General features: G+C 33.0%; 2 protein-coding genes across 2 annotated transcripts; one reads left to right on the forward strand and one right to left on the reverse strand.

The window, feature by feature from the left end:
- The first annotated feature begins 6,965 nt into the window (after nucleotides 1–6,965).
- LOC132281615 (cucumber peeling cupredoxin-like) lies at nucleotides 6,966–7,253 on the forward strand. The gene has a single exon (XM_059783310.1). The coding sequence runs from the start codon at nucleotides 6,966–6,968 to the stop codon at nucleotides 7,251–7,253; it is 288 nt and encodes a 95-aa protein (XP_059639293.1).
- Nucleotides 7,254–7,992: 739 nt separating this feature from the next.
- Nucleotides 7,993–10,420, reverse strand: LOC132285995 (protein LURP-one-related 5-like). The gene is made up of 2 exons (XM_059788247.1): nucleotides 9,793–10,420; nucleotides 7,993–8,682 (listed from the first exon to the last, which is right to left on the reverse strand). The coding sequence occupies exons 1-2, from the start codon at nucleotides 10,273–10,275 to the stop codon at nucleotides 8,266–8,268; spliced, it is 900 nt and encodes a 299-aa protein (XP_059644230.1). The 5' UTR covers nucleotides 10,276–10,420; the 3' UTR covers nucleotides 7,993–8,265.
- Between the last annotated feature and the right edge of the window lie 293 nt (nucleotides 10,421–10,713).

The following is a 10,713-nucleotide window of genomic DNA, read 5'->3' on the forward strand; positions in this document are numbered from 1 at the left end:
GAAATGGACGGGCTCGAACTTAGGACATATGCCACCTCAAGCCGTTTCCTTACCAACTCTACCAAGCCCTCGAAACATAAAATGCACAAATTGAGATAAAGATTGCGTTGTATTTAAATTTTGGAAATATATTCTAGGATCGAAATTTAGAGGGTTTTTTTTTTTTTTATATTATGTAGTATAATGTTGTATAGATTTTGACATTGGTATATTATTATTATTATTAATGGTAGGAATTAGTCCTATTTTTAGGCATTTGTCTTACTCAACAAACACTGGACCAAATAACGTCATTTTACCATGACTATTTTTGCCTTTATGCCATCATTACCATGACAATTATCAGTCGCTAATATTGTCTATGATTCTTTATTTGTGAGGGGCGAAATGGTCAATTGCTCGTTCTCATTCATGGCTATGAAAATTCAAAGATTCGAAGTGCAATCTTCAATCAAACTCGGTTTAATTCGTGGATGCAGAGAACTTAACAAAACCTTTAGCATATACAATCTTGGAATTCTCCAAAATCTATGTTTTAGTGAATTGTTTTCTTGTTTCAAAAGCATTAAGCTTTACCCCACATACCGCCAAAAAAATGGCGATAGAATAAAGGTACTGACATTATTTTTTTTATCTATAAAAACGACTCCACGTCTGTTCAATATCCATCCAATATTCAAACATTATGTTTCTATTTGTTTGGATGTAAAATATTTTTAAAAAAATTTAATAAAAAAATATTTTTAAAAGAAAAAAAATAAAATTTAACAAAAATAACTTATTCATCAATTTTTGATAAATTATTTTACATTTTTCACTCAATGGATTCAACTTCAATCTCGATAATATTTTATCTGAAAAAAAAGCATTTTAAAAAAAAAATATTTTACTTAAAAACAAAAGGAGCCGATATGTAAAAGATCTTCACGTTTGTTTTTTGTTTATTTTTTTATTTTTTTTTTTGCCCTTTTCTTTACACATTCTTCAACCCAATAGATTTTCTTCCAGATCGACGGAAAAGTCCCTGCCATAGCCCATGTGCCAAAAGCGGTGGACATTCAGAAATGAAAGAGGTGACCGGTGACGGCTCACAGTGACGGGTTTTTAATCAAGGGGTAACTTTGAAGTGTGTTGACTAACAGAAATATTTAAAATTAGGATTAAATCTCAAATATGTTTGTAAAATGAGACCTGTAACAACCGCGATTTTTCAAGAGACGTGTTATATATATATATATATATATATATATCTTTAGTTTTTTATATAAGCATATAAAGCTATCATCTTATTTATTTTGAAATTTAAATGAGTTTTAATTAAACTCAACCTCTGGATATACATGTATATATGTCTAGAATTAATTGTATTAAGTTTTTACTACGTTACTATCCCGAGAATTCTACGCAATGTTGTTGTGAAGCGAAGAAAAGTCAGGCAAGTTAATTTTTGCTTGTAACCCCCTTTATATATTTGTGCTAAGATCATTATTTATGATTTAATTATAGAATTCATGAATTTTGATTTGGTTAGAATGGTGGAGATTGCATATAGAAGCACTGAGTTAATATGATGTTATAGATTTGTATGATGCTATATTCCGTACTTCTGGATTATTCTTGTATAAGGATACTGTGGATAATTACTAGTGATGTTTACAAGTCATTTTGGAATTTTGTCAATCTCCAATAGAATTAGCTTTGAGTTTATGACGCATCTTAAATTTCGCATAGATCGATAAGCTTGAGTAGATTGTTTTGATTTATTAATTATATTTATATAATCATGATTTAGAGAGAGACTGATATTATTGCAGGGGTTGGGAATTATATATTAGTTAAATTGATTACATGTATTGAACTTTTGTGTGGCCTGTAGTAGAGCACTATGGTGCATATGTATTCATAAATGACACAGTACCTATATTTACATAGATTAGGTTTCTAGTTTTGTTGTCGTTAATATAAATTATTGTCAGAAGAATTTGTTTCATAACCTGTATAGTCAGTAGCAAAAGAGATATTGAACCAAGATGAGATGATTATTTTTAACCAATTAAGGACTGGTTTATGGGTTATGGGACCATGTTCGTAGCATATTTAACAGATGTTGTCTTAATGGAGTATAAGTCATTGTGTGGTTTGAAAAAGAGTAAATGCTTGGAGTTCTGTATTTTACAAAGAATAGAATTGCTTTAGTTATCACACATGAATTGATAATGGTGATTAAAAGTATTAAATTATTGGAGTAATGAATAAGATGATGGTGGTGGTTGGCGGTAAATGGGTTTTGAGGTTTTGCATGTCATTAATACACTAGTACTGAATGTTGGATGATTGATCGGGAGATAATTATTTAATAATCTGGTGTAAGAATTTATTTAGAAGAATTATGAACTCTTGATGTTGTGCATGTGTTGTACATAAATATTATGAAGAATTTAGAGATATATCTAATAGATGGTATTTTATTGCACACATATATGTGAATTAGTTGTTCAATTAGTTCAACTTGGTTGCTGGTAGCTTTACGGCTATGGTACATATAATCCATGGTTATATAGGTGTCAATTAAAGATTTGTGGATTTCAGTAAAGAAATTGAACTAGTATTAGAAGTTAAGCGATGGTATAGATGATGGTTAGTGTAGTTAAAGTCAACTCAGATTGGCCGATAATGAGGGTGATTTTTAGAATGTAAGTTAGCAGGTTGCAAAATCTAAGACTACGAGTATGTTATGGAATGTTTTTATTTATTAATTATTTAGGTAATTAATTAAGGTATTTGATGTACTCGGGAAATTATGAGTTATGATTACTAAATGGTAAAGATATTTATTAAAGCAATGCTTTTGGTATGTAGATGAGGTATGTGAACTAGACGGAACAATAGTTCGGGACTAACCTCTTAATGATTGGTCGAGATTATCGGATCAGTTAGGCATGGTCAGGGACCAGCCTTATGCAAGTGCACTATTTTGTGTTATGGCCATGGGTCTAATGAGCCCTTATTGTGTGGACGTGATCAGGATCATCTGGGTGAGTAGATATGCAACCCAGCCACATGTGTGCAATTGGTAGTCAGGGATTATGCAATTCACACCATTTAATCGGAGTGGAGCTAGGGGCTCATGTGAGGTAATGGCATTAGAACGCCAACTGATTGAGGGGAGCCAGGGGCTCATGTGAGGTAAGTGGAATTTTAGTAATTTAAATTCTTGATGGGTTATAAGTTCACAGTTTGAGTTAATGTTATAGAATGACGATGATTAGTAGATATTTTCGTGGTCACTTATATATGTATATATATACGGATTAAGTAAGGATTGACTTGCTGAACGATGTTAGAGTTTAGCAATTTCTTGCTGAGCTTGTGAGCTCACCCTTTTATTACTTTCAGGTGCACACGGATTTAGCTTGCAAAGGAGACTCAATGGGAGATGGAGATTTTCCGGATTTCCACATATTGATTTTATTATTGTTTCTTAGCAAACACTTTGTAATAAGATTCATTTAGTTGGTGGAATTTTTATTAGTTGGGGTTGTAATAAATTTCCTTTGGATTGATGGATTTTTAAATACAATGTATCTTACTGTTTAATCATGGATTATTGTGGATGAATAATGTGAGTCACGTACCAGATTTTAGTATAAGACAACGGTTTTTGTGTTAAAATTTTTGGGGCGTGACAAGACCAATGTTGGGATTTAAGTAAAAAATAAAAATAAAAATTCCCCCAAATTTAAAACTAAAATAGAAAGAGTTCTAATAATATAATATATTGTAGATTTTGAGCAACAACCGATTTATTACATAATTACTCAATTTGAATAAGGAAGATCTATGTGAATTTATTAAAAATGTATTTCGAATGTATCTCCGATCAAATCAATCATTTTCGAGTCTTACCTTAAGTACCTGGACATGCACCAATGTGCGTCTGGTGGCTCTTTGCAAGACGAAGATTGAGTTTACTAACTAGGAAGAGTCAATAAAAATTCGAACGCACCTTTCTCTTTCAGTGAATTAAAAAAAAAAAAAAAAAAAAATTGCAAACAGGCCTAAGATCACAAGAAAAAATAAATAAAAACAATTGATGGTCAAATAATGTAGTCACCGTCAATCACTAATTGATATCAACTTTATTTAACCTCTTGTTTATATATAGCCCGTACAGTGGTTGGGACTGAAGGCATGCAATTCAAAAATAGAGTTACCCTAATGAAGGTTAAGGAAAATTTATTACCAAAACATAAGTTTTATTCAATTTTTTTTTCTTAAATGCCAATTAATAATTAGTTGAGATTAATGATTCACCAACTATATAATAATTTATCCTAACAATAATACAAAAGAATGAGGGAGAGAAAAACAAGCCAACAACTAACTCAATAAAGTATAGAGATATAAAATGGAGCATTAATAATAGTCAACTTAGAAATGTCAATTAGCTGAAAAACTCAAGGTCCCTATCATTAATAATAGGAAATATTTTTAAACTATTAGATTGGCCGTCGACATGAGGAAAGTTCTTAATACAATCAAGTGGGACATGGGAGATTCATATATCGTGGTGCTGGAATATTGTGCTATGTTTGTAAGAAGAAAGGAAAAGGAGCTGAGCGAAGATAGGAATGAATAAATAAATTTTGTTCATTTAGCAGGGAGATGTAAGGAGATGATAGAAAAGATGATGAACATCAATTCTTCCTTCATAAATTTTTATCTCTCCAAATATGGATGGAAAAAAAGGCAAGGCTATTTAAAAGTTTTTAATTTACAATTTTTCCTTATAATTAACACTCTGTTCCATTCTCTTTTAACAAACAAAATAAATAAGTATTATCTAATTTTCCCTTCTCTTCCATTCAATAAAACAAAAACAATCAAACAAAAAAAGAGAAAAACACAATATCTTCTCTATAATGTTTCATTCATCCCTTCTTCTTTTCCTTTCATCCAAATTTCTTTCTTCCTTCCAAATGGAACATCCAAATCTCACAATGAGACGGGCTTCACAAGGAAATATTTTCGAAAAAATACAAAATATTATTTTCTAAAATAACATTATGTTCTTCTCAAAAAATAATAATAATAACACTATGTTCAAAAGTTTGGTATCACAATTTGAAATTGAAATTTTTGACCAATTATTTTAAAGTTTAATTTTATTTATTTATTTATTTATTTTTGTCAAATTCCAATCTCACCTGCAAACGCAATATATGCCATGTTTTTTAAATCCATCTTCAAATATCAATTTTCACCACCATCTTAACTTGAGTGGTATGTCTTCCCTAGGGATGGAGCCATTTATATTCGTTACTGTAAATCTAATGGTATGAAATTATAAAATTATTGTAATATTTTTGTTTGAAAATATCTCTTAAGATATGTTTTTAAAAACATTTTAGTAAACTAATTAGGGTTAAGTGCATTTAACCCCTTCTCTCTCCCAAGAAAACCTGTAAACTATTATTATGCCACTTAACTCTCTGAGTTACAAAAAATCCCAACCCCTTTAATGTTCTGTTGATTCAGTAAACAAACTATACAAGTCACGTGACCGACCCATCTTTTAAAAAGACATTATTACCTTTTTATATATATTCCTCTCCTCAATCACTCTTCTTGAAAAATTATTAAGTACTCTTGAACCATTAATATTTAGTGGATCAGTTGAATACAAATTCTTAGATTGGCAAAATAATCTTACAAAAATGTATTAATAAATTACAGAGTTTCATAATCGGTCACTCTGCTCAACCACATATACCTCCTCTCACCTGCAAATAGGGACGGAGGGAGTTAAGGGCCAAAGGGCACATGCCCCCTGGGATTTTCTTCCTCTTGTATTCTATATGTATTTTATAATAATATATATATATATATATTTTTGATGAAAATATGAAAAGTGTCCCCTAAATTTTCTCATTCCTCATAGAATTTTATATATGTCTCTTATTTTTTTCTCTTAAATTATTTCTATAATCCTTATATTATATATCGGTAAATTAATTTCATTCCAAAAATATATATCCCTCTCTCTTTCTATATATATACACACTCATAAACATTGATTTATTACATTATATTGTAAATATATGTACAATGTGTGCTGAAATTTTTTAACACTTCGTCCCTGCAAACCTGTAAAACACAACCTTCTTACATTTCTTAATGCATCAAATCCATTGCGTGTATTTGCATTCTTGCTCAGGGTGCTTGGATTTGCATCATCTTGACTAGCAAATTGCATTCCTTACAACCCACACCCTGTGAAAATAATTTCACTAATCCACCATGTATATTATCAGAAAAGAAATGAAAATTAAATACAGCATAGATTATGATGTATGTAATTGCTTCCCTCCATTATCATATTCTTTTACAAAAAAACACACGTCCTGATTAGATAGCAACCCATCACCCAACTATTCCAATCAACTCTAACACTGCTTCGTCGTTCACGTGAGGTTTGTCCTTCACAGGAGACGTTTTTTGTTTTTGTGTCATTGGTAGAAATTGACTTCTTCTTCTTAGGTAACTAGAACGTACGTTTATTCATTTTCTTCCTCGTTATAGATTTTAACCTGGCCATTAAATTTTGAAATTTCGAAGTTCAGATGAAGACGAAGAGGAGAGTACAGGAGTTGGAACGAAGAAGAATAGTGGAAGGTTCAGACGACGCGAAGAAGATGAAGAGGAGAGTAGCGGAGAGAGATTAGGGTTCTGTAATTTTACCCAAAGGTAAAGTTAAAGGTAATTTTTAACAAAAAGAATTAAATCTAATTGTAAATCATGTATTTTCGTATAATGTATAAGAGTATGGTGTATTATAAATGAAAATAATAAATAAGTAACTTTATTGTGTAAATGCTAACTTGGATGCTGACTGGACAATGATGTGACAAATGGGTTGGATCGCTCCATGAGAGATGCCCTTGAATAGATTCGTGTCCATGAAAATGGGGTCCATCATTACTACAACTAGAAGTCAGGCGACGAACATCACTCTCACTTCTTCCGGGGACCGTAACCATTACTACATCTGCACCGTCGGCCGCTACTGCCAGCCTGGTCAGAAGCTGTCCATCAATGTCTCCGATGCAGCCCCCACGCCTTCCTCCAACACTCCTACTACGCCTTCTCCAACCTCGACCACCCCTGAATCTTGCGCTCCAACTCCGACACCATCGTCCATCCCGATGCCAGAAGTGTCACCTTCTTCCTCGTCTGATGAGTGCATTTGCTAGTTTCTTGCTTACCTTGTTGGCCATTTCCATGGCCTTCATTCTATAGATCATAGCGATGATCCAGCAAACATTACTCTCACTTTTTGAACTTGTCATGAGCTCAAGCATATTAGCCCAGATTGAAACCGCGAGTTAAATCTGAATAACCTCAAACTTTTAACTCTATTCATTTGCCCACCATTGGTCTCACAGTGAAGTTAGTGTAATTTAACAGATAGGAGGAGGGAAAATCAATTTGTTATTTTGTTAAAATAGTGTCTGTAAGCAAACTTGGCCAAAGTGGTCTGACCCAACTATTTCAGGCATAACTATCTTTTTGTTGTTTGTGGAGTTACAATAGTCCAAATTAACACTTAAAACTTCAATATCGTTCTGTACTCTGGATACAAATTTTAGGAATGGTTAAAAATAATAATTATTTTTATTTTTAGCTTATCAATATATATATATATATATAGTTTTCAAAAGAAAAAGTGTGTGATCTAAAAATTGAATTCTTTTTTCACTTATATTTCAAAAGTACTAGTAGCAAGCAAGCAAAGCAGGGAAGGAGATGCTTGTTGCACTTGAATCAATACCCAAATATTTCAGAACAATTAAAGATGGCCAAGGCCAGGCCAGGCCAGTCTTTGAGCCAAAAGAGTGTTGAAAATCGCTATTTGGTTTTTAAGCATCACAAAAATATATATATATAGACTTAACCAAAGGTCCAAAACCAATTGAACTTAAATACTAGCACTTTTAAATATAAACACACCCATATCATTATAGATTGTCAGTAGTAATTAATTTTTCTAATCAATCTTCATTGCTCAACAACAGCAACAACAACAAACCAAGTCTAGACATACATAGAGTTCGACTAGGCCTAGCCTCTTTTTCTTTATAGACTTTTGTAAAATAAAGTACTGAAAGGATCAGACAAGGTTGTACAAACCCCAATCTTACTATTACCAGACAAGGGTAACCCCATTTACCATTACCAGACATGCAAAATCATCTGACATTCAAATCAAGCTGATTCGGATTCCACACTGGTGGGGTCAAGGGATCCCACACTGCCTTCATCACCCCAATCATCACCGTGGATCTGATCAAGGACGAGCACCAATCCCATGGCAAAGGCACTATCAAAACCCGGTTTCACGCACAGAGAGAAGACTTCCTTCCCAAGCACCACATGATGGGCCGAAGCATCTACTTTGCGTCTGATCTCAGCCATCGATTCCTTCGCTGCATTGTAGATGGTGCAGCTTCGCTGACTGAATGATCCCTCTATCTGGTACTCCTCACCTGCATCTCCACCCACCTCCACCGTCATGCTAGACCGACGTCCCATCATCGACGATCTCCGCACACTGAATATCGGTTGCTGACCCTCCGTCTTCTCTCCCAGAAACCCTTCCCACCGATGATGCAGACTCGGCCTCTATTGGAGACAAACACATGAATCACAACTCGTCCGAGTTAACTCAGGCTCGTTCAAATGAACAAATCACTCGTCATTATATTGAATTTCACGGTCCTAGCTATCTATTGAAAATGTTTGTACGCTAGCATGATTTTTTTTACAAAGACATAACTGAGTGAGTCGACTCCGAGTTGTGTAATCGATTTAAAGTCTTTCTATATTACAGTAAATTACAATTCAGTAGTGACCCATCAATCAACTCACAAATCAAGGAAAATATAAGTGTTTTTTTTTTTTCATAGCATATTCTGATTTGAAATGAATGTTATAAAAAATCCAAATCCGAATTGAAGGGGCAGTCAGAATATGATTAGGCATCAATCCTTATATGATCTGTTCAAAAAAAATTTTAATCGAATCGGACGGAATTGAATCGGCATATTAAATTTTATCTAAATTATTTATTATTATTTTTATAAATAATATTATTTATTATTTATTTATCTTTTTAATCCTAACTCAATACATAAAATTTTAATATATTAATATTAATTCATATATTTAAATAATTATTAATTAATACATCATTAAAATATATTAAATTATCATTAATTAATATATTATTTAAAAAATATGTATTTAAATTTCATAGATCGAATCAATTTTTAACAACTTACTTAATTCGTGATTCGATTCATGAATTACTAATTTAATTTTTTTAAATCCGTGAGACCGAATTGAATTGAAAGACTCAAGGAATATTTGCCCACCATTTCAATGTTTTTTTCTTTTTTTCATTGCTTGCGCATTTGAGTTGTGTTTTTTTCATTGTTTGCAAGTTTGCATATGGAGATGTAGCGATGCTGCCGAGTCAGGCCCGCCTAACCGCCTAGGTCAGGCCTTAAGTAACCACCCCATACTGCTAGGTTCGAATTTCTTCACCCCTCCCCTCACTAACTTTCAAACCATGTAGGTTAGAAAAAAAAAAAAAAAAGGAAAGAAAAGAAAAGAAAAGAAACTTTGCATATTCGATTTATAATCAGCTAATTAAATGACTCGCCAAGTTAACTCGTGTGCTAATGTGACAGACACGTACTAGAACTGGTTAAACGCCAAAATGAAATTTACCTTTCGCCGGACCGTGAGGAGGCAGCGGCCGGAGGCTTCCATGAGTACGACATCGGCCTTGTCACGTGCATCGCCCCCATACGAGTCGACTCGGAGGACGAGCTCACCTTTGGAATCGTAGACGGTGAATCCATCGTCGGCGAAGAAGAGAGAGGTCTTGAGAACAGTGAGATGGGTCTCTTCTTCGCACATGAACCTATCTTCAACAACAAAACCACCTTTCATTCTTCTAAAATAGTTATTAGGAGGTTTCAATGCAATCTCTCTGTGTGTGGCTATGCAAATCAATATCTTAGTGAGAGAAAATGTGATGAAGTTAGTAGAAGATATATAGGAGGAGAGAGATGACAGGGAGGAAAGTCGGAGCTCATCGCCTGAGACAAGTGGCGAACACTTCATATCTGGGATGACGATGAGGGGCAGAGTCAATACGTCTTCTCTCCGAGTAAATATCTGGTGCGCTGAGCATACTAATGACACCATAAGTTTGGCCAATAAAAATTAATATAATAATTTGTTAAAAGTAATGTATTATTTTTTAAAGTAAATAAAATTAATTTTATAAAATAATACATTTCTATTGACTTCAACGTACCAATAACATAATATATCTAACAAACTTAATATCTTCCTCCTCCTCTCCACCTCTCAAAAACATGTCCATTTTTCTCTCTCTCTCTCTCTCAAAAGTCTAATTTACCAGGGACCCAAATGTGTTGCGCTTGCTGCGAGCCAATAAAAATTAATATAATAATTTGTTAAAAGTAATGTATTATTTTTTAAAGTAAATAAAATTAATTTTATAAAATAATACATTTTTATTGACTTCAACGTACCAATAACATAATATATCTAACAAACTTAATATCTTCCTCCTCCTCTCCACCTCTCAAAAACATGTCCATTTTTCTCTCTCTCTCT

The sequence above is a fragment of the Cornus florida genome, unplaced genomic scaffold, assembly GCF_030987335.1.
Source record: "Cornus florida cultivar Cherokee Brave unplaced genomic scaffold, ASM3098733v1 CherokeeBrave_3.0.0_Hap2_Chr11, whole genome shotgun sequence".
NCBI classification, from domain to species: Eukaryota; Viridiplantae; Streptophyta; class Magnoliopsida; order Cornales; family Cornaceae; genus Cornus; species Cornus florida.